This window comes from Saimiri boliviensis, chromosome 13, assembly GCF_048565385.1.
Source record: "Saimiri boliviensis isolate mSaiBol1 chromosome 13, mSaiBol1.pri, whole genome shotgun sequence".
Taxonomy (NCBI): domain Eukaryota; kingdom Metazoa; phylum Chordata; class Mammalia; order Primates; family Cebidae; genus Saimiri; species Saimiri boliviensis.
In genome coordinates this window covers 99,608,911-99,634,338 of record NC_133461.1, presented here as the reverse complement: position 1 = coordinate 99,634,338, position 25,428 = coordinate 99,608,911, and the positions used below count along the sequence as shown (strand labels likewise).

General features: G+C 36.4%; 1 protein-coding gene and 1 long non-coding RNA gene across 6 annotated transcripts in view; one reads left to right on the top strand and one right to left on the bottom strand.

Moving 5' to 3' along the window:
• The window catches only part of LOC141580869 (uncharacterized), a 602,033-nt gene that overhangs the window by 537,189 nt on the left and 39,416 nt on the right, over positions 1–25,428 (top strand). The gene's annotated exons all lie outside the window — the stretch shown is intronic.
• Positions 1–25,428, bottom strand: part of ADAM28 (ADAM metallopeptidase domain 28) — a 63,728-nt gene that overhangs the window by 4,529 nt on the left and 33,771 nt on the right. For 4 of the 5 annotated variants that reach the window (XM_010347742.3, XM_074384071.1, XM_074384068.1 and 1 more), the window contains 10 exons: positions 25,109–25,193; positions 20,645–20,775; positions 19,088–19,265; positions 17,529–17,618; positions 14,425–14,620; positions 10,734–10,836; positions 7,407–7,566; positions 5,737–5,817; positions 5,331–5,409; positions 996–1,104 (listed from right to left, as the gene is read on the bottom strand). In XM_010347742.3, the coding sequence (XP_010346044.3) occupies positions 996–1,104; positions 5,331–5,409; positions 5,737–5,817; positions 7,407–7,566; positions 10,734–10,836; positions 14,425–14,620; positions 17,529–17,618; positions 19,088–19,265; positions 20,645–20,775; positions 25,109–25,193 (1,212 nt within the window). The remainder of the gene's footprint in view (positions 1–995; positions 1,105–5,330; positions 5,410–5,736; positions 5,818–7,406; positions 7,567–10,733; positions 10,837–14,424; positions 14,621–17,528; positions 17,619–19,087; positions 19,266–20,644; positions 20,776–25,108; positions 25,194–25,428) is intronic. The other variant, XM_074384072.1, reaches the window with a different exon arrangement.

Genomic DNA, 25,428 nt, shown 5'->3' with positions numbered 1-25,428 from the left:
TATCTAAATTATATTGTTTTAATAACTTATTCATTCAATATTTAAAAAGAAACTCATAAGCGAATAAATCAGTCTTTAAAAATCCAAAAACAAAACAAAAACAAAAACGAAACACTATTGTGCCAGAATCATGTTTGTAAGATCAACCCAGGCTCTTCCACTTACTCTGCATGACTAAAAGCATGTTTGATGACCTCTCTGAGCCTGTTTCCACTTCTATCAAAATGTGAAGTTCATAGTCTTGCAAAGTTGTGTAAGGATTAATGTAAAACCCTTTTCATATGTGAAATGAAACTAATAATAACCACTTTGAAGTTCTTGAGAAGTTTAAATGAGATAAGAAGATATAAAATGCTTAGCACAGGGTTGGTGTGGTGGCTCATGCCTGTAATCCAAGCACTTTGGGAGGCCGAGGCGGGTGGATCATTTGAGGTCAGGGGTTCAAGACCACCTTAGCCAATGTGGTGAAACTCTGTCTCTACCAAAAATACAAAAATTAGCCAGGTGTGGTGGCATGTGCCTGTAATTCTAGCTACTCAGAGGGCTGAGGTAGGGAAGTACTTGAACCCAGGAGGTGGAGGTTTCAGTGAGCTGAGATCCTGCCATTGTACTCCAGCCTGGGCCACAGAGGGAGACTCCATCTCAAAAAAAAAAAAAAAAATGTGTGGGGCTTAGCACAGTGTTTATCATATAGTGATCAATTAATTCTAGATACTCTTATAGTAAATTGAAAAATCAGTCATAATGAGAGTTAATATCACTCATTGTTAAATATGAATACGATGACTAACAGAAGAAAAAAACCCATTTCTTGCTGCAAAGGATATCTCAGTTAAAAGGAAAGCCGGCTTCTGGTCCAAAAAGACTGTATATGCATGTATTTCTGAATATTAAAAGTAAACCAAAAATCACTTTGAAAGGTTAGGTTATATCCTTGAATTTTAAGTAGAAAAGGGGTCAGAGAGTCTCTATAGCAATATAAGATAAAGGATCACCTCTGATCTTTCTTCTGCTTTTCTCTGGAGCTCTGGTGCCGGATTACTATAGCAACCACCAGACAAATGACTGCCATTGGGAACAGCACCCCAACCACAATGGAGAAGTCTGCAGCAGAGAACAGAGGCCCACTGAGCACTGCAGAAACACACATCTGCCCATCACACTAGTCCTTGTTTCTTTCCTTAGCACGTGTTCCAGCTGCCCTTTTCTCTAATGAATATACATTCCCTGGAAAACCTCCCATAGCCAGTAAAATGAAAATGTATTTTGATCAGCATTATTATATTAATATTTAGATAGAAGAAATATACATAAAATCTATAGGAAACATTAAACATGAAATAAGTAAAAAAAATCATAATATTGATAATACTTAGAAGGTATAATGTTTGTAACAACTGGAAAATGGCCTGGGAGAATAGAAGAGAATGTACAGTAGGGAAGATGACAAAGAAGAAATAAAATATTTTGAGAAGCAGTCTTGAAATAAAACAGAAAAAGAAACGAAAACTTGGAAGATACATTGTTGTCAGTAGGAAATAAGAAGCTGAGGTATGACTAAGGGAACTGAGAGACAAATAATTGAGTGTTCCACTGATGTTGGTCCACAGTGGAATTAATATGGACAGAAACGAAGTTATGTGACCTCGAGAATGAGGAAATGGTTTGAACAAATATTCCTGGGGCCCCGTGGTGCTTTTTCTTTTATTGATGAATTTAAATAATGAATGCAAAAACTTCAGTCTTTTGCGATCTCAGTTGTTCATTTCTCTTACAATAATCTGAAACCACAAGAGAATGAGAAGTAAAAGATTGAAGAGCAATGCCAACAGTTACCACTCTCATTACTAAAATCAGCAAACAAATAGCAAGATTAATTTTAGTATTAATGCAAGAAAAGTTCACAAGTGTGAGCACACACACACATACAGATAGAGATAGGCACATCAGAAACAGAATTCTAGGTAAGACAATGACTTCAGTTGAAACATTCACTACTCTCCACATTCCATAAAATTCCTATCCAAAAAGTCAAAGGAAAATCAAACAGTGAAGCATTCTGTTACAGTGTAGATATCTTCAGAATGAAAAATATACACTTACTTGGACTAATGTCAGAACTGTAACTATTTTCAAAGAATGATATTTTAGCAGAGGAAATAAATGGGACTTGGCAGTACTTCAGAAACACCCTGAACTTGAGAAGACATAGTCTGGAGCTAAAGTTGGGACATAGGACAGATGGAAGTACAACAAACAGTAAGGTTTGCAGGTGAAGACAGAAATCACTGAAGAGTAAGTGCAGCCTCTTCTTGTTTGTGGTACTGGTGGACTAGGAAACTAAGACCTACCCTCCTCTTAAAAATAATCATTAAATTATTTGCAAACAAATCCTTCCTAAAAATAAAGCACTTAAAAGTTAGATAAAATTACTTTGTAGACATTAGTGAGTGGGCAAGAACCCAGAGAGATAGAAAAGAAAATGATCCTACACAGAAGTTGAGAAATGCAGAAAGACATGAAAATGAACCAATAGCAAACTCTAATGGAAACTGTGGACTTGGGGTGATAATGACATGTTAATGTAGGTTTATGGAGTATTTGCACTCAACAAATACTCCACAGGAGTGGGGGATTTTGACTGTGAGGGAACCTGTGTAGGCCAGGTATATAGCAACCCGCTCTACCTCCTGTTCAATTTTGCTGTGAACCTAAAATTGCTCTACAAAAGAAAGTCTATTTAAAAAAAAGGAAGTTTTAGGATAATCATTAAAATAATGTAAAAGAAATGCATAATATCCAAGTTAACAAAATAATAGACTCAATAAGTCCATAAAAAGGGAGAGAAAAGGGAACATAAACAGGAAAGAAAAATAAAAACTATATTATTGTGGATTTACACCCAAGTATATAAGTAATTACATTTAATTTAAATGGATTATGTACCTCAGTTAAAGAAACAAAAACCAAAGATGTGAGAGTACTACTGAAAAATACATGTACATGCTTTCTTTTAGAAAAGAAAGATTTAAAACATGATTCAGAAAGGATAAAAATAAAAATATGGAAAAATGTTATTCCAGTGCAAATAAAGATCAAAAGAAATACAGCTATATGGCCTCCAGGAACTGAAGATTTTAAAAGGCAAGGAGATACTAGGGATACACAGAACCATTTTATAATGATACACTGTTCAATAATTTGGAAGATGCAACACTTTAACCTTGTAGGTACATAATAACATGCTCTCAAAGTATGTAAGTGCTGATACAGCCAGAAGTACTGATCAAATTCACAATTATAGTGGGAGAATTTTAACATTCCTAGCACAGTAATTGGTAGAACAAACAAAATATTAGGATTAATTTGTATATCAGACAATTAATAAACGTTTGATAGACAAAATATCTGGAGAATACTACAGAATACAAGTATGAGAAACTCAGTCAAATATCACTGATGAATATAAAATAAGAGCAAACAATACAAATTCTTCCAGATAATATAAATAAATGAATACTCTCCAATGCATTTTATATGACTAGCATAACCTCGATACCAAAATTCAGCAACTTTTTCAATAGGAAAAAAATCACATTCCAGTATCACCCAAGAACATAAAATGAGAGTGAAACTTACCCACCAACATATAAAATGGATATTATTTCTAAGTTTGGTTTATTCAAAGGTTGCAAACTTAAATCAGTGTTCACAAACCAAATGACTTATTTTGCAGTATTAACAGAGTAAAGGGGAATCATTTTAATAAATAAGGAAGTACTTTCATAGGTTCGCACAGACAGAATACATACAAATATTTCAACATACTCTTAACACAGTATTTCCCTGATAGCATTGTAATTATGCTAAGTATGAATTTAATAATAATTAGAAAATCTCCACATAAGGTGGCTCACACCTGTAACTGCAGCCCTTGGGGAGGCTGAGTCTGGCAGAACACCTGAGGTCAAAACTTTGAGATCAGCCTGGCCAACATGGTGATACTCTATCTCTACTAAAAGTACAAATATAGGTGGGTGTGGTGGCTAAGGGATTTATGTGAATGGGAACAGAATAAATATAGCCTAAACATCAGAAATAAATGTTATTCTCACTTGGAAAGTCTAACAATCTGAATTTGGGACACATATCTCACTCATATCTACTTAATCTCCTGTGTATATGCAACAAGATTGGTTAATCACCTGCAGACAAAACCCTAAGAATTTATCTCAGTTTCTGCAATCAGAGGATGCAGGAACATGAAAAGGAAGTCAGAGGCTTATTCTAGATACCTATATTATATCAGACACAGAGGAGAGTCAAGGAGAAAATGGTGAGGAAAGCAGCTCTCTCAGGAAAAAAATGTGATGACAAGCTCCCTTCTCATCATAACAATTGGAAGTGGGTCCCATTCTGGCTCCTTCCCACCCTGGAGACATATAGGCAGACTTGCCTACCTGCCCATAGAGCTCCCAGCCAGATTCCCCTCAAGAGAAGTATCTGTAGGTACAACAGCACACAAAAATGCAGAGAAAACCCATCTGAACTAATCCAGCTCAACCATTCCACATTCAACCAAGCATCACATATCCTAAAGAAAACTAGAACAACAGAATACAAGTGGCGTGGTGATAGAACAACCCAACTCAAAAGAAACAGATAATTCAAAGAATAGAATTGAATGTACAAAAATAATCATAGTCATAGTTGTGGTTTTTGTTTGTTTTGAGACGAGTTGCTCAGTTGCCAGGCTGGAGTGTACTGGTGCCATCTCGGCTCACTGCAACCTCCGTCTCCTGGGTTCAAGCGATTCTCCTGCTTCAGCCTCCTGAGTAGCAGATACTACAGGCACATACCACCATTCCCAGCTAATTATTGTATCTTTAGTAGAGACAGGGTTTCCTCATGTTGGCTAGCATAGTCTCGAACTCCTGACCTTGTGATCCACCCACCTTGGCCTCCCAAAGTGCTGGGATTACAGGTGAGGCACCTCACCCCACCTCATAGGGAGTTTTATGAGAATATTAGATTTTTCATTAAGTTGAGGCTGCTATGAAAATGGAACAATCTGACAGAAAATTTGGAAAATTAAAATAACATTGCAAATATAAACATGGAGGCAAATTTTTTGCATGTGCAGTGAAAATAAAGACATGGAAAATATAATTAAAAGGTGTTAAGGAAATTTGAGGGATGAATATTGTAGATTCAATATCTATAGAACAGAAATTTCAAGAAGAGAGAAAAGAAGCAATGGAATCTCATATAAAATAAAGGCTTAGAAAAGGAGAGCAATTTTCTCAGGTTAGATGTGTAATGCTACCTACGGAAGACAACTGAGGAGTCATCACAGTTGGGGGGGCTCCATCCTTCCTCACATTGACATTGGAGCTCATGGTCACACACCTATGGGAGCAATGATCCTGTTAGTGTCCCTGCTAGACTGACCACAAACTCAAGGCCCTAATCATCCGTAATAAAGTTCATTCGAAAACAGGAATAACTCGATTTCCAATCTCCAGGCTTCCATCTATCTACAAAAGTATGAATGAATGAGAGGCATTTCATAAATGATTCTCAGAAGAAATTTCTCCTTGAACCATGCTACTAAAGGGTTGTACAGACTTAGTAATTCTCATCGTTAAATGCTGAAAACATCTATTTAGTTTTATTATGACTCAGCTAAAATGTCATAAGATCCAGAGAGCTTAAGGAAACATTTTCAGAACTTACAGCATGTCCTTTGCACTTAGATGAGCAGTTGGTTGATTTGTAGGCTTTCTCGATATCCACACATTCTGAATTAATGCAAACCTGAAAGTGATGTAGAAAACATGAAGCTGAATCGTCTCTGAACGTAGGTGAGAAAATTGAGGTCTGTGTGAAGAGCTAGCAGATATTGTTTAAGGTGACTTTGCCAGGAGGCTGTTGCATAGGAAGGGAAATGGAGATGGTATTTGTTGCTGACAGTATCCTCTTAGTTAAACCAACCCAAAAAGACCAATAAACTCTACCTAGTCATTTATGTATTTTTAAAGATTGCAACAACTCTATATCCCAGAAGCAATGACTATACACAAAGTTAAGATATGAGCAATAATAAAATGATCTTAATGCCAACATGAGTGGCATGCTTAATGAATTATGCTACTGAAAGGTTGAACGAACTGAGCAATTCTCAACATTTAATGCTGAAAACATTCCTTTAGCTTTATTATGACTGACCTAAAACGTCATAAGATTCAGAGAGCTTAGGGAAAGATAGTTTCAGAACTTACAGCGTGTCTTTTGCACTTAGATGAGCAGTTGGACCCAGGAAAACCTCATTCTGCCCTACTCCCAGTACCTTCCTCCCTTAAGGCCCAAGCACTACAGTACTCATGCCAGGTCCTGTGATAATGTCTCCTTTAGCACTAGAAAACATAAGGAAATTATTATGTGAAACCTGGAAAACCCAATTAAAGATTTTATTTTATGTAAAAGTTTTTGCCTTGATGCTGGCATGTATTTCAGGAAAAACTAGGGAAAGGAAGAAGTTTAAATACTGTGAGTAATTCTTACAGGTAAGACCTAATGTTTTAATGTCAAAATAGCAGATGTATAAACTTTTCTAAATGTTCATTCTCAGCTCCAGGGGCTCAGAGGCCACGTCAATCTCATTCACCTTTTTGTATTTACTTTTTAAAACTGTATGAGCAATACCCACACTGAGCCACTAAGAAAATTTTGGACCCATCATTGAATAAATATACCTTTAAATAGCCAAACAGTTTAAGTAAATAGATAATATTTTGAGGATGGGCTCTACCACAGTGAATAATCAGGGGAACTCTTTGGTCATGTGGATATCTTAATAAGATAAATAGGATAATTCTAATCTTGTATAAGAGACAAACCTCCTCATTGTCAAAGTTTGTGGGTTGGTTGGTCCTTGGCTAAACAGTACTTGTACTTCAGATTAAGTTTATCATATCATTATATTACTATTAAGTTCATTATATTATTAATTGTGTACAAATCTTTTAAGTGAAGCTCAGTATCAAATACACTGGCACTTTGAGTTTCCAGACTTCAACTATGAAAGTCAAATGGATGCTACCCTGTGTTAACAGCGTGACAATATGATACTCTTCTTGAAATAATAACAATGAGAGGCAGTTATTTCCAAATTTCACCATGGTGTTTGAGAATGTTACTATCAATGCTTATTGCTGCTGTTGACTACGTTCTGTGATGTTTTTATTTCTCAGTGTTCCAAATTCAAATGTCTTTGGGTTCTATTAAGGCATAGTGAACCCCAAAATTGGGAAACAAGGCAGGTAGTAAATAACTGAGAGACAAAACAACAAAACACATCAAAGCAAAAAATACTACTTTAAGTGAAAGCCACAGTTTGAACTTACCTTGTTATGGCCACACTTAGTTCCATTGGCCACCATGCCTATTTCTTGACTTGTGTCTTCAGGATCAAATGTTTTACATGTCAGGAAAGTCACTATCCGTCCCTTCCAGGGCACATTATCTGACCCACCTTGACAGAACAACTTCCCACACATGGCGTCACTGAGGAAAAGGCCAAAATTTATTGCAGGGTTCAAATTGCAGTTTATATAAATGCAAATCAGCTCTAGGACTATGGATATTTAACTGATGGTATTTTTTTCCCAGTAGCAGAGATTTTTAATTGTACTTTATACTCATTTTCCTTTATTTCTCAGTAATAGGTTGCCCAAATGTTAGCACAATACATTATTGCTCAAATAAACAGCATCACCCAGATCCCTGTACGCCCTAATTTTTGCCAGTTCCCTAACTGGTGGCCCATGAGAGGAAAACAGAATCTTAAGCACCAATTCTAGAGGATAGTCTTAAATGAAGTATCTTCTGTTTCTCAATGGTGTCTATTTTTGCTCGTTGGAGTGTGATAGCTGGAGAAGTCATCACAGACTGAAACACTTGGAAATGGAGGTCATGTGGATGATGGAGCTAGAAGATAAAATGTGGACTCCTAACATCATGGAGGGCGTCTGAGAAATCATTGTCCTTCTTGCTTCAGATAGGTTACTCATTTATTTCTATAACTGGCTGCAGAATAATTCCACCAAACAAAAGCCCAGCTCTCCACTATAGTTCTGTCAGTACAAAGCTGAACCTCCCTTGACACTGCAAGGCATCAAGTGGAGTTACTAAAGGAAGTGTCTTCCTGAAGCTGCAGATTAAACTGCTCAGCACTCAATCAAGCCATTAATTTACTGTCAGCAGGACTAAAAGACAATAACATCGAAGTCAGTTGGTTTATACAGAACTCAGAAGAGGGCTGTGAGAAAGTATCCTGAAAGTGATGGAATCAGATGTTTTGATACCTCTAAGCTGTCGAAAATATGTTTGAGAAGGGGAGAAAAGCATATATTCTCTTAAACATGAGAGCGTGCTTTTCTGTAATCATTTAGGTAAAGCCATGAAGGATGGCTTTAGGGCACAGGGAATCTCAGGCTAACTCTCCACTGTAGCTGATGACTATTAGAGAGTGACTAGGAGGGTAGTTTGCAGGGTGAAGGAACTGCTTGAGTCACTAATTGCAGAAACTATGTAATGTTCATGCAAAAAGTTACCTAGGACAATGGTGTGTGCACAGGCTGCAGAGGAAAGATAGCAAGACCCACTCTCCTCCCATTCACCACCTACACATTGCCCTTCCTCTGGCCCTTCCCTACTGCCTTTCCCATGATTTCCTCTTTTGAATCTGCCCTGATTTCCTATAAAAAAGAAACCACAAGACCAGCAATAATGGTGGTTGTCTAGGCACAGATTCCCCCAAGGGACAACCCTGTATTCAAAGTTATAGTTTGGTAAATATCAGTCATACAGTTAAATTTGTGTCCGATAGACGAACTTTGGGAAATATTAATCTTGTACAACCTCTTGTTATAAATTAGTTTGTATAGGTAAAATTTATAGTAGGTACAAAGGTTTAAACTATAATTGAATTTTAAAGCCCATCTTAAAATTGCAGAATTAAAAATAAACCATAGAAAAATCTAAAATTCATCTGGTGTGCTGTTCTATACTGCTTTCCAGATGTCAGTACTGAAACTAACAAACTTTTTAGATGGATTGTCAATATTTCCTCTTACTGTATTTTTTTCTTTATGTAATTCTACTCTTCAAGCATTGCATCTGTTATTCCTGTGGGTAGATATATATTTTTACTCTGAAACATATAAGGAAAAACATTTGCTTGAGAAAGCATCTCGTTTATACTGGAAAATCCCTGGGCAATATTTTAAAATCTTTGTTTTTCCAGGTTCTTAGGTTACAGCTTGTATTTGGTTACATGAGTAAGTTCTTTTATTATTATTATACCTTAAGCTCTGGGGTACCTGCACAGAATGTGCAGGTTTGTTACATAGGTACACACGTGCCATGGTGATATGCTGCACCCATCAACCTGTCACCTACATTAGGTAACATCCTAATGTTACCCTCCCCTAGCCTCCACCCCCCTAAAAGGCCCCAGTGTGTGATGTTCCTCTCTCTGTGTCCATGAATTCTCATTGTTTAACTCCCACTTAGAAGTGAGAACATGGGATGTTTGCTTTTCTGTTCTTGTGTTAGTTTGCTGATAATGATGGTTTCCAGTTTCATCCATGTCTCTGCAAAGGACACGAACGCATCCTTTTTTATGGCTGCACAGTATTCCATTATGTATATGTGCCACATTTCTTTTTTATCCAGTCTCACTGATGGGCTTTTGGGTTGGCTCCAAGTTTCTGTTATTGCAAAGAGTGCTGCACTAAACATACATGTGCATGTATCTTTATAGTAGAATGATTTGTAATCTTTTGGGTATATACCCAGTAGTGGGATTGCTAGATCAAATTGTGTTTCTAGTTCTAGATCCTTGAAGAATCATCACACTGTCTTCCACAATGGTTGAACTAATTCTTACTCCCACCGACAGTGTAAAAGCGTTCCTATTTTTTTTACAACCTCCAGCATTTCTTGTTTCCTGACTTTTTAATTATTGTCATTCTAACTGGTGTGAGATGGAATCTCAGTGTGGTTTTAATTTGCATTTCTGTAATGACCAGTGATGATGAGCTTTTTTTCATATGTTTGTTGGCTACATAAAAGTCTTCTTTTGAAAAGGATTCGTTCATATCCTTCACCCACTTTTTGATGGAATTGTTTTTTTCTTGTAAATTTGTGTAAGTTCTTAGTAGATTCTGGATATTAGCCCTTTGTCAGATGACTGACTGCAAAGATTTCCTCCTATTCTGTAAGTTGCCTATTTACTCTGAGGAATGCTGTACAGAAGCTCTTTAGTTTAATTAGATCCCTTTGGTCAATTTCGGCTTTTGTTGCCATTGCTTTTGGTGTTTTAGTCATGAAGTGTTTGCCCATGCCTATGATTCCTGGACAAATTTCTAACCAGACCCATTCTTTGTTGCATGTTCCATCGCAGCCATTCATTCTGTTCAACAATGACTATGCTTGGTGTCATCTGAAGCACCCACCATGAGGTACTTGAAGCAAGAACCCATTTCTTGTCTTTTTAGACTCGGTAACTAGCCCACAACATGGCATATAGAAGTTACTCAATAAATGTTTGTCAAATGATTGATGACCTATTTCACTTTTCCTTTACCTGGAATAAATGAGAATGTGTAGCTGGAAGTGTACCATTGCTTTAGTCTGTAAAGCAGAAAGGTTCAGAAAAGACCACTTACTTTACTGCGCAAGGAATGGGTGTGCCGTCCACTTTGCGACAGTACCCGTACTTTGACCCGCCTTCATTCCTGCTGTAACATGACTTAGCTGCAACCTCAGTTCCTGGGACCAGGCATAGTCAGGAGGGAAAATAAAATAGATTTGTGAGATTCAAGAGATATTTGGAAAGAAAAGAGATTTTAAAATTTCAATACTGGCAAAGGATTTATAAAATACAAAACAAGAAAAATACTATTTTAGCATACTTCCATTGGCCACTCCTAGAAACACAGGCTGCAGTAATTTGGTATCAAATGAGCTGGCTTGAATTGTAAATAAATGGTCTTTTAAGTCATCTATTATTCCACAATAAACTACTATGTGCCAGGTACAAAAATAAGCATCCCACATTTCATGTCTCAGGCAATCTTCCTCGGATCTCCATCAGACGAAACACATTGGTTAAGAGCTCAGGCTTTAAGCAAGACTGAGTAATTGTGTGAATATGGGCAATGTCTTAACCCCTGAGTTTTCTAATCTGTAAAATAAGGATAAGTACATATAATTATGAATGTATATTCAACCATATATTTACACATAAATGTGTACCTGCACACATGTTATTTATAATAGTACCTACCTCAAAGAGTTGTTTTGAAGATTAAATCATTTAATATAGGTGAGCTACTGAGAACAGTATGTGGTCAGCAGTACATGGTTGACAAATACTAACCATTTTTATTGCTATTCTCAATTTATTAATGAGGAAAAAGAATCCTATTGAGTCACACAGAGAGACCTATGCTGCTTCTCTGTGCTGAGGTGCCCCCCCTTAAAGATCAGTAAGTAACTCTGTCTTAAACATTTGGAAAATTTGAATCTAGCCTTTGACAAAGAGCAAACTAAGTGAAAAATAAGCAAATAGCTATGAAGATAGTTTATTGTTTTCAACAAATACTTTAAACCTGTTATGATGACTTGTAAACTCAAAATATTTTAAGTTAATTTCATGTTTCAATGTGCAAGATCATAAAAGGAGTTTTGTTACCATTTTTTTGATTTGTAGTTGAGTAAAATTTATAAATTTTCACTATACAATATCTGCAGAGAATAAAAGAATCATTAGTCATGAATAATCAGGGAAAAGCATTATATTCCTAATCTGAGACTTCAGAGTTATTGCTGCTAATATTGCAGAATGTATCTTTTATATATCTGGCATCATGCTATTTTATAACTTATTTCTTGCCAGTTAAAAATATGCCTGTCCTTTCCCTAGGCATTAAATTGTCTAAATCATCACAGCTGCAAGAATTGCATTGAATTAATATAGTTTAATGTATTTAATCCTTATTTTTTGGATTTTGAGATGTTTTTCAATTATCCACTATCATTAAAAATTGCTGACTGAAAAATCCTCATAAATAAATTATTTCTCAGTACAATTGCTAGGAGATGGAGTACAAATTTTTTTTAAACTTTTGTGTATGCATTTTTCTCTCTGTAAAGATTATGTTACTTTGTATATTTACCAGCAGTGTAAGAGGGGAGTTGTTTGGTCACGTTTTCACTGACATTGAACATTAACATCTGTCGCAAACTTTTGCCACTTAGCAAATGTAGAATATTAACTCGTTTTCATTCAGGTTTTGTATATTGCTGGAGAGTTAAAATGATTTTAATTTCTATAACATATTTGTATTTCTTCTTCATGATGGATGGCCTGCTTATGCCATAGCCATATTTTCAATACTTGGAATTACAACTGATTTTTAGGAATGATTTGATGCCCAAAAGAATTATTTTTAAATTACTTACAAAGTTACAAGACTTTTCAAACTTTCCAGATTAATTTAAAATCAATCTGTAATCCTCTGTGAATTGTAAAATTTGGAATTTTATTTAGGCAAATTGATTTCTCTGGCCTTTTATAATGGCGGTCTTTAAATGTATGGTTGAAGAGGTCTTCTCCATTTCATGATCAGATAAAGATGGTCCGTGTTAATTCAGTAGACAATTTTGAGCTTTTTACTGAAGCCAGGTACTGTGCTAGGAAGCACTGGGAATACAGCTATGAGCAGCGCAGGCAATGTCCCTGTCCCAGGAAGTTTACAGACTTGCGGAGGAGGCTAATCATAGAGTCTGACAAAGGGAGGTAATAGTTAATATTGTTTGCAGTTAATATTTACTGCAAGATACTAAAGGTGATGCTCAGAACTTCACCTCTGTGCTAAAGATTTTTTTCTCCTGGTTTTTGCCTTATATTGAAGTTAGCCAAGGAAGCATGAGCCTCTTAACCAGCCAAGTCAGATTTGTTTCCATCTTTAACCTCGCGCATTCACGAAGTGGAAGCAGGATTCCTGAGGCCCGGTTCCAGGACACCAGTGAGCTTCCTGACATACTAATGGTATTGAGCTTTGCTCCTCAAATTGTCTCTTAACCCACCACAGTCAAGGACTGAGGAGTTTACAGGGAGGTTTTTCTAGGGCTGTCTCAATTTCCCCGCTTCCTTGTTTTCACAGTGCATTGCAAGTCAGGAATTTTTGTTGATTTTCTCAATCTTGTTTTAGCTGTATTTTCAGGAATTAAGAAAAGTTTCTGGTATGCAATGTCCCCTTTCAAATATTTTTAGGAATATGTACATTTTCTCTATTTTAAAATATTGTTTCAGTCATTTAAGTGGGAATCTGAAACTAATAGGAAGGGAGTATGGCACGAAAAAGGGTATACACAATACACATCATATGCAGAAAGCCCAGATAACTGTTTTTTGTGTTTTTTTTTTAAACAAACTTGCCTTTCTTTTTCTTTTCTTTTTTTTTTTTTTTTCAAATTAAATTTTCTATCCTTTGACCAACATCTCCCTACCTCGTCCCTGTCAGCCCCTGGAAACAAACATTCTACTTTCTACTTCTATGTGTTCAATTTTTTATATTTCACAAATAAGCAAGAAAGTTATAGGAGCTAAAATTGCCTTTCTAATGAAGTTATTTAATACTATTTAAATTGCCGTTCAAATTTTCAGGTATCTCTTAGTAAACTTCTATTTTTCAAGTTTTCTTCTTGGTGAAATTAGAGAATATGGTCTCTAAAATTTTGGTGTTATGGACAAAGTGAGCATTTAAGAACTTTCAGTTTTCTTGATTGCCCTTCTGCATTTCCAGAGTTCTTCTTTTTTCCACCTTTTCTTATTTCTGTCCCATTCCCCAGGACTTGTTCCACCCACCCCCAACACACACACACACACACACACACACACACACACACACACACACACACACACAGAAGTTGGGGGGGGGGAGACAGAGAGAGAGAGAGAGAGAGAGAGATTTCCAAGGGTTTATGATCTTAGAGTTGCCAGATTTTAAAAAAAAAAAGAAAAAGAAAAACGACACCTAGTGTAATCTGAATTTCAAATAAATAAATAATTTATATTAGTCTAATCACACCTCAAATATTGCATGGGATATATTGATGCTAAGACAAAAAGTTGTCATTAATTTGAAGTTAAAATTTAACTGAGCCATCCTTATTTTTATTTGGTAAATCTAGCAACCCTAAAACCAACCTCAAGTCTTAAAACCATTCCACGATTTTGAGTTTGAAGTTGCTAAGAAGGATAGGACAGAATGGTCCTTTGGCCGTGATTAAACAGTCATCTGAAATGATTTTTCTTCGCACATGCACAGAGGAAAGGGTCTGTCCTCCTACCTGGTCCCCACAGCTCTGCGCATTGCTCCTGCAGTGTCGGGCACGCCCCCATCAAGCAGTAGCCCTTCCCCTGATGGCAAGGGAAGCCATTGACTTGGAATCTATCATCAGGACAATTACCAGATTTACCATCACACATTTCAGGCAGGTCGCACTCATCTTTTGCTGGTCTGCACACCATCCCAGCCTTTTTAAACTGTAGAAAAACAAAAATAGAAGCCTTTTTCTTTCCTATCTGCTTTACCCTAATATCTCAAATCAACACATAATATTTTCCGTTCTGGCCTTTTGGGGCATGGTAGTTGGAGGTGTGATTTCATTTCAGTTTACATTGTTATTATAAATTAAAGCCATCCTCTGTTACATCACTTCTACCTAAGTTGTGTGTGTCACCCAGGTTGGAGTGCAGCAGTGTGATCTCAGCTCACAGCAACATCCACTCCTGGGTTCAAACAATTAACGATTCTTCTGCCTCAGCCTCCCAAGTAGCTAGGATTACAGGTGCACACCACCACGCCCAGCTAATTTTTGTATTTTTAGTAGAGATGGCGTTTCACCATAATGGCCAGGCTGGTCTTGAACTCCTGACCTCATGATCTTCCTGCCCCAGCCTCCCAAAGTGCTGGGGTTATAGGCATGAGCCACCACACCCAGCCTATGCCCTAAGTTTTAAAGCAATCAGTATTTCTGAATTTGTACTACAAACACTAAAGAAATATAACGTAGAAAAGTACAGGGAAAAAAAAAAAACAGGTAACAACTTAGATATAAAAAAGGGAGTTATTTCTCCCTTTGTTGAATGCATCTCTGTCGGGAACTCCAAGGAAGTTTAAATCTGCAGCTTCAGAGATTTACTGGTAAAGTGGATCTTTGGTATTCAAGGAGATAAGCTTACAAGTACCACATCAGCAGGATCAGACTTTCCCAGGCCTTGAGTTTCCTAATCCTTATTCCCTTTATTGTAGGCTGAGCTATTTCCTTTCAACTAACTTCGTCCATAGAATGACTTATCATGAGGGAGAAATAACCAAATATTTACTTGATATGTTAACTCTGTTGTAATCAATTACTGCAAATCTTACTCTTACTTGTTCTGAGAAACCTTAGTAAAACAAATTCTGCAATTCCTGAAAGCATGTTTGCTTTTCCCCTTTCTAACAGGAGCAGGTAAGTTTTCACTGCATTAAATAACTTAGGATATCTTAGTACCAGTGACAGAATCCAATCCAAATTTCAGTCCAAGCCTGTGAGATCCTCCAAATTCAACCCATGGCTCCAGCCAGACCATTTCTAACCAGATAACAGACAAACCATGCCTATATCTTGTCTTGTGTCTTTGCTGTTTCTGTGCTCTCATTTGGAAATTCTTTTATGACTAAATCCCTTTTGTCTAAAGTTTTTTAAAGTCCGTTTGAAAGCCCTTTTTCCCACCAAGACTCCTCTGACCTCTTCAATGCAAATTGCCACTTGTGTTTCCTTCATGTGCTTGGAAAGAGTTGAATTCAGATTTAGGTCATGGGGATTTGAATCTTGGCTCTGTGAGTGTCTGAGTGCTGAACTTTAGAAAATAGATTTAATCTCTCTGAAAATCCCTGTCCTCATCAAACATCTACTTTACAAGTCCATTTTGAAAATCAAGTGAGAGTTTACATGAACAGTTTAATGTCTCATTATGCTATCAACCTGGCCATTGGATCACACATTATATTTTCATCTGTTTCATGTGTGCATGTCATTGTCCTAAATAAACAGTAAGAAACTGGATACTTTTTTATGTACCGTAATCTCTAACAAATAACATTTCCTAAACACTCTTTGAATACTACTTAAGTTCTCAAATTTACTCCCTTTTGGATTTTTTTCTTTCTTTCCTCTCTCTGACATTAAAAACAAAATAACCAAATATTCCTTATAACCTGGTATGCCATCTGCACATTCATGCTGCAGTTATAGATCATTTAAAATGTGTGAAATTCTGTGCTAGGTGAAAGTGAAACAGTCCTTTGCCCTTAGCAGTCAGTATAATTAGAAACAAACAAACCCTCACCATATAGAATGATGATATGCAACAACAGAAAGTTAAATACTAAACTTGACCTTGCAGGACAAGTCAGAGAAGCACCACAGAGAACATGACATGTCTTATTTAGAAGAATTTCACCCTGAAGTGGCTTCAAAGATTGAAGATAGGGACACCCCACACTACTCAGAATAAAACCTCTTCCACCACACACATTACTATAGTGTGAGATTTGACCTGAGAAAGCGTTGGAGCATGAGAAACAGCAGCAGACAGGAGTAACTAGCATTGGCTTTGGAGCTGGTCACACTTGGGGTCATCGCACTAAACAGTGGCCGTGTTTATTTTTACATTTTTTTATTGTCTATATTTAAGGTGTGCATGATTTAATATATGTATGTGTGGTGAAATGCTTACCACATATGTGCACCTATGTGCCCACAAAAATAAAAAATAAAATTTTTAATGATTACTATAGTCAAACTGATGTATTGGTCTCTTACATAGCGGTGTGTGTGTGGTGAGAACGCTTGAAATCTCTCTTAGCAAATTCCTGATACACAATATAGTATTAATACCTATAGTCATGTTGTACCTTAGATCTTTAGCCTTATTCATCCTACATAACTGTAACTTTGTCCCTATTGGCCATCATCTCCCCACTTCCCCAGCCTCCTTGCCCTTGGTAAACACGATTCTACTCTCTGTGTGTATGTATTCAACCTTTTTGGATTCCACATGTAAGTGAGATCAGTATGCAGTGTTTTTCTTTCTATACGGCTTATTTTACTTAGCATAACGTTCTCAGGTTTGTCCAGGCTGTAACAAATAGTGGCCATATATTATTTTGTTCATTTTCTACCCTGCATTTGTCCTCAGAAACAAATGAAATAATATCTACACGAAAGATCACTGGGAGATTAAATAGGCCATGTATATTAAGTACTGAGTAAGTGCTTGGTAAATAGTAAATATTACATAGAAAGAAAAATATTGCACTGCTTATTCAGTTAACATAATCGCTGAGATGTTATTGTACAAAAATAATTGTAATTATTAAAATAGAATAAAGTAATAATCTTACTTGGCATTTTTCACAACATTCTCCTAAGGCACATTGAAAACTTGCTTTGATTTTACATGTTTTAGCATCACAGCAAATATTGGTACATTCCTAAAAAATATGAGAAACAAATATAAATGCAACATTAGTTTTTGGTCCCAGTTCAGCACAATTTGTAACGTAGTACATACATCAGGCATATGTTACTTTTATGAAGTTTGAATATGACTTTTTCAAAATTAAAGACAAAAAAATTAGAAAACGTGAAATTTTGGAGCAACTGATGGTTTGCTGTTTATCTCAGTTCCATTTACATCATTTTTCTATTAACTACTTAAATCATTAATAATATTAATGATAATTTCCAATAATAATATTTAATATTGGAAATAACATTAATTTGATAATCATTAATATTAATGATAGTTTCCAATATTTAATATTTGAAATAGTAGTTTATTTAATCATTAATATTATTTTTCCAGTGTAAGTTTCCAATAATATTAAGGAAAGACTTTTTGGTAAAATATGAAGAAAAAAAACGCAGTTCTTAAGATTTGTGTAATTATAGAACATAATTCCTTCTACTCATCAGTTACGTATATATCTAGCAGTAAATCCAATTGCTAGAATATCTACTGAAAAGCTCAAGATATAGCTCTTTTTCTAACTTTAATACTTAATTCAACTGTGCTTGAAGCAAAAGACTTTGACTTGGTCTCTCTGCTTTGTTTCAGAATCCTGCCTGCACAAGGCATTGGAGAAAGTCCTCCCTCAAAAACGTTCTCTGTAGCTGTCTAGATTCCCTTAGAAGAGTGACACTTTTAGAGTTATGACATTTTAGGCTTAAAACTGTTGCCCTTAGTTCAAATATAATGTTATCAACCAGGACAGACTGTTTTTTCTCATAGAGTGAATAAATACATAATCAAATAAATAATCACACTTCAAAGTTACTGAAAGCCAATACCCTGAAGGCTTGATATATTACTTATATGAAGCATTAATAACATGGAAGCAGAGGTCCTATTCGAAATCCCAGCTGCCCTATGAATAAGGTCAGGACAGAACTTCTGATGTTAATATCCTCTGAGTCCCAAGGCAGGAAGGGCTACACCAGATCCCTGTGCTGGGTGGTCTTGGGTTTCAGAGCTGGAAACAGATACATTTGAAACTACATCTTGGCTCCTCCATTTGCCAGCCCAGTGACCTTGAACCATCAAGCTATGTGTACGCTGAGCACTCTCACAGTGCTGTGTCAGTGCTTGGTGAGTGACAGTCACATAAGAAACTTTAAGTATTTCACTCCGAAAGGGAGGGAGGAGGACACAAAGCCTGTTAGTAAATAGGCTTTAAAAAAAGGAATGAGGACCGAACCCTGGGAGAAACATTATCAAGGTCTGTTCAGCAGTACAGGACTCCTTGTCAAAAAGATTTTCCTGGAAAATACCTCCAAATGGACTTATCCAAAATGACCGAAAACCCTACAGTGTTACAGTGGGCCACACCTTCTTTTGGAGGGGTTATCTTCTGAGCAATAGAAAAACGACTAGATAGTTTTAGAAAGTGATAGGCAGTACCTCGGAAGTCCCACAATCACAGTCCTCTCCCATTTCCAGCAACTGGTTCCCACAGATCGGGGTGGATATGATATCTGTACGCAACGGAGCATTGAAGAGACAATTTGATAATTTATCTTGAAAAAACTTGTCATAGCTGACACGGCTGCAGGAGCTGAAGTCTGTGGGTATATGGAAGCTGTGAAGATAAGGAAAGACAAACCTGGAATACAGTCCTTGTTAACATATGGGAAGCAGTATCTGAAATTCGGCACAATTACACTCACAGCCTGCCCCAAAAGACAAAATCCAATCCACTGGCCAATTGCTGAATGGTGAGCTCATGTCCATACCTGGATTAACCCACTTGGGCAGATACAAACGCTTCCAACTTTGTGAGAAAATACAGTCCTATTTCAAAATGTAGCATCCAGGCCACTTTTGATTAAAAAAATGACTCTGACTTCTCCAGATAATCTTAGATCATTTTGGGGTTGTGAAGTCCTTCAGGTAGCAAAATAATACTGATTCACATGTCTCAGAATTCACTTTCCTTTAGAGGAATTCCTATTGATAGGCTCTCTTCATCCGACATATAGAGATGAAGTTGAAAACTCAAAGTGGAGGAGAAAGGTAACTTAAGCTCTGTAACTGGCATGCAGCCATATGCCATTATGTGAAGGGACTTTGGAGAATAACCCTAGCTTGAGTGGGTTGAGGGAGGAAATGAAAATAGGAAAGAGGAAATAATTTATAGAATGAGCTATAGGAATAGAAAAGAGGACATGAATATATAAAAAAGATTGTGAGATTTTTAAATATAAGATTGCCTGAAAATTTTGCCTAAGTCAGGGTAGGAATGTGTGATGTCTTTTCATAGGCTGTCTTCATTGTCCTATAAGAAGTTTCTTCTTTAATTAGATTTTTATTCTAGAACCCTTTTCCGACCATGATCTATTCTGAACTTACGGAAAACCTGACAAATGATAATAATTTTTCTGAAGCCAGGTCTTATATAGATAAGGTGAGGATAAAATGATGAATTGCCCCTAAAGAGACAATATTTTGTAATTATGTCTTTTTTTTTTTTTTTTTTTTTTTTTTTTTTTTTTTTTTTGAGACGGAGTTTCGCTCCTGTTACCCAGGCTGGAGTGCAATGGCGCGATCTCGGCTCACCGCGACCTCCGCCCCCTGGGTTCAGGCAATTCTCCTGCCTCAGCCTCCTGAGTAGCTGGGATTACAGGCACGCGCCACCATGCCCAGCTAATTTTTTGTATTTTTAGTAGAGACGGGATTTCACTATGTTGACCAGGATGGTCTCGATCTCTTGACCTCGTGATCCACCCGCCTCGGCCTCCCAAAGTGCTGGGATTACAGGCTTGAGCCACCACGCCCGGCCAGCGTAATTATGTCTTAGTTATTGAAAAATGTTACAGATAGATGAGGTGGCTTGGCACAAATACACATTTATTTAATCACTCAAAAACTTGAACATGTTGTTGCAGATAACCTAAAGAGTAGTAGAACCCAGTGTGGATCAAAACCAGGGCTACACAGCATGCCCCCAGAGAGCCTTACCTCAGTGCTTTGTCCATCACACATCTTGCAGAAGGACACTTGCAAGAATAGTTGTCATGAAACATTCCAAAGTTGTGGCCCATTTCATGGGCCATTGTCCCTGCAACTCTAAGAAGATTGTCACTGTGGTCCTAAGGGTATGAAAGAAGAAAAAGATACTCTGATTTTCAAATGGACTTACAATTTACTCTACCTGCTCGTGCACTCACTCTCTCTCTCTCTCTCTCTCTCTCACACACACACACACACACACACACACACACAACTAAGTAGAACTGAACGCACATCACAGTACATATGGTCCACCCTTTCCTCTGTGAGTAGGTTCCTATAATGAAGGAAATTGTTCCAGCTTTCTTTCCATGAAAGATGATGGCAGATTTACATCTACAATGATAAGAAATAAGAACTTTTTTTTTTTTTTTAAGTGATTGATCTCCCCTCCCTATGACTTGCCTTTTAGAAGTCTTTGATGCATTTGGCCATTAGGGATCTAAAATTATTTGTCAACCTAGCACTTAGCTTTATTTGTATCTTTCTCAATTCCATCATTGCCAAGAGTAGACATGAGTCAGTTAAAAAACCTCCCCCAGGCCGGGTGTGGTGGCTCACGCCTGTAATCCCCGCACTTTAGGAGGCTGAGGCGAACGGATCACAAGGTCAGGAGATCGAGACCATCCTGGCCAACATGGTGAAACCCCGTCTCTACTAAAAATACAAAAATTAGATGGGCATGGTGGCGTGCGCCTGTAATTCCAGCTACTCAGGAGGCTGAGGCAGGAGAATTGCCTGAACCCAGGAGGCGGAGGTTGCAGTGAGCCTAGATTGTGCCACTGCACTCCAGTCTGGCGCCTGGTGATGGAGCGAGACTCTGTCTCAAAAAAAAAAAAAAAAAAAAAAAAAAAGAAAACCTCCCCCATTGCATGAAGTCCAGCCTATGGCCAACTTGATCACCAGACTGTTTCTGGTTTGAGGTGCTTGTACTCAACTCCAAGCTTGCAGATAAATTAGAGCTTGCAGCTATAAATCATCCAGGAGCAATAAAACAATGCAGGAGAATCATTGCTGGTTAAGGAGACAAGAATCTGCCAGTAACATCTACCTATAGAAGTCTGATCCCCTTATCTGCTTCATCTCAAAGAACTAGATGTAAAGTTTGATAAGGAACAGTACAAGATTGGCAAACAAGGCACAGCTGTCTAAGTTGGGAAGTCGATACTTAACGCTCTTTATATTTCATTCTTTTGAGATGAATGTGGTAAACTCTCCTAGATAGCAATATGGACCTCTCCAAATGGGGAAAAATGCAAGCCAGAAAGCCCAAGAAAAATTAAAATGTGTTTAGAGACTTTTCAGATTGTGTATCTGAATTTCCTTTAAATTTATGATTTCTTTCTTTAAATGACTGTTTTCCTAAATTAAATGATTTACGCCCTCACATGACCTCCATTTTGTCTTCCCCTCTCTAAATCCTAACTACTTTTTGAGGTCCATCTCTCTCTCTCTCTCTCTCTCTCTCTCTCTCTCTCTCTCTCTCTTTATTTATTTATTTATTTATTTATTTATTTATTTATTTTTGAGATGTCTTGCTCTTGTTGCCCAGGCTGCAGTGCAATGGTGCAGTCTCTGCTCACTGCAACCTCCAACTCCCAGGTTAAAGCGATTCTCCTGCTTCAGCCTTCCAAGTCCCTGGACTTACAGGTGCCCGCAACCACAACCAGCTACCTTTTTGTATTTTTAATAGAGACAGAAATTTGCCATGTTGGCCAGGCTGGTCTCGAACTCCTGGCCTCAGGTGTTCCACCTGCCTTGGCCTCCCAAAATGATGGGATTACAGGCTAAGGTCCATCTTAATGCAACTTTTCTTGACCATGTTAATGTTCGTCAACAATCCTCTCTTATGAATTCCTAGCATTGTTTTCAATTCTGTAAAGTAGCACTAAGCTACCTACTATATGTTAGAACCACTGCTTTAAGTAGGCAAGTTTCTCTTCCAATTTTATGGCAAGCTATTTCAAGTTTGAAAATATGTACCTTACTACTACTGCATTTCCATGAAGCCTATTATGAATCTGGACTCAAAAGATACTAACTAAAAATATGTTAATTCCATTTCTACCTAGGATGTAGAAACCTGGAAAGAACATTTTTACACTAACAAGGACAAGGCAGATAGACAACTATAACTTTCCTTGAATCTACTAGTAAGTTTGGCTTACAGAACACCCAAAGGTCTGTGAAAATATATTCAAAATGAAAGTAAGAGAAAGCCTTCCTTAGACAAACAAAACTGAAAGAATTTACTGTACTATAAGGAATGTTTTTAAAATGCCCTTGAAAGGAAAAAATATACAATACTAGATAGAAATTCGAATTTTTAGAGAGAAGTAAAGAGTTCTGAGAGTGCAATAAAGTGATGGTAAATATAAAACTTTTTTAAAAATCTATTTTAAGTTCACAGGTACAAGTACAGGATTGTTACATAGGTAAACTGTGTCATGGGGGTTTGTTGTGCAAATGAAAACTATTTTTTTATTTTAAATTGCAATGAGAGATGGATTTCTAAAGCAGAACAAGTAATGTATTGTGTATTTTTGGTGATATAAAGTTAAACATATGATAATAGCATAGTAGATGGGAAGGAAGAGTTAGAGCCATACACTTAACAGGTCTGTACACGACATGTGCAGCAGTGTACAACTATTTCAAGATAAACTGATGGGTAGAGATGTATTATTAAATCCTCAAGTAACCATGGAAAACAGTGTTACCAATAAAAACTAAAAATGGAGATAAATACAATTATTTTAAAAAACTTTTTTTTTCCTTAAGGCCAAAAACCAAAGACTATATGGAATAGAAAACACCAAGAGGGAACATTTTTAGTTCAACAATGTCAATTATTATATTGCATATAAATGATCTAAATTTAAAAAATAAAAGACCATTAGTCAGATTTGGTGAAAAAGTAAAACCCAAGTACATACTGTCTACCAGAAATCTTCTCTAAACATAAAGAAATACACAGATTAAAAAGTAAAGGATGTATCATCCTACATTAGTCATAAAATGTTGAAATAACCATAATATCCAACAAAATAGGCTTCAAGGAATATTTTACAGATATGTATTTCAGGATCCTGACATGATGAAAGGGTCAATTTTCCAAGAAGACATAAGAACTAGACTTATCTATACAACTATACGTATCTATCTAACAACAGAACTTCAAAAAACATGAACTTAAATCTTAGAGGATTGAAAGAAGAAACAGGCAGATTTATAATTATACTTGGTTACTTCAATGTGCTCTATCCATTAAAATTTAAATGACCCAAATATACAAAACATTAACTTGACATGATTGACAATTATAGAAAACACCATTCAGCCACAGGAGGTAATTATTTTCTAGCTTATAGGAAGTATTGAACAGGATCAAACCTCTAAATAACTACAAATATTAAAATTCCATGAAGTATTTTTGCAACCCCGATAGAATTAAACAGAAAATCAACAATAGAAATTATTACAGCACACTTAAATGTATGAATCAAAGAAGAGATTAAAAATATTTTTGAACTAAACAAAAATAAAAGCACACATAACTATCTTGCATAAGCGGTGCATGGTGGGAAATTTATAGCATTAAAGAATAAATTTGATGCAGAATGAGTAGAAGGATAGAAATAAAAACAGAAATCGATAAAATTGAGAGCAGAAAAACAGAGCACCAATGAAATCAAACGCTGCTTTTTCTTTAAAGAAGTTCCATAAACTAAGAAACTCCTAGCCAGACTGACCACAAAAAAGGACACACAATAATAACAATAGGAATGAGAGAGAGAGGATGTCATTTTAAAAATCTGTAAATATTGAATGAATAAAAAAGGTTATTAACAGATTTTTGTCATCTTTAATAAACAGATTTCTTTAAAGACATGAACTACCAATGTTCAAGCAGAGATAGACCTGAATGGAAGAAATTAAAGGTGTAGTTAAAAATCATTCCAAAAGAAAACTCCAGTTCCATATGGTTTCACTCGTGTATTGTATCAAACATTTTAGAAAGTAATAGTACCAATTGTACTTCAATATTTCAGAAAATCAAACAGGTGGAAGCATATCCCATCTCATTCATGGCTAACTTTACTATGATAATAAAACCTAAAAATACATATTACAGGAGAATAATATTACAGACCAATAATACTCATGAATATAGATGCAAAGACTCTAAAGATATATTAACATGTTGAATTAAACAATATGTTTAAAAGATAATGCATTATGACTATGTTGCATTTACCCTGGAATGTAACATTAGTTGAACATTTGAAATCAATGTTATTTACCATGTCAACAGACTAAAGGAGAAAAACTATCATGATCTTCCCTACAGATTTTTGAAAAAGCATTTGGTAACCGTAAATGATAGAACCAACGGTTTGTTATCATACAAACCTGAACGATGCCAACAGAATGATAAGGAGAGCACATTGTAGACATAAATGCAAGACCCACAGTCGTTCCGGAAAGTTCTGTGGCTCTGCAAGAAAGGAATAAGTTGATACAACAAATTATGCTTAGCTCTATTTTTATAGGCAATTCATCCAAAACTCTTAATGGTTAGCAGAAAAACTCACTGTGAACCATCACTCTCATATTTTTCTTCAGTTTCTGTATTTGCATAAGGCATTTTTCTATAAAATGGCTGTTGTATCACTTAAGATCCAAACACCTAGATATAATCATGTTGCATAGTTTCTGTCGCTTCTGATTAT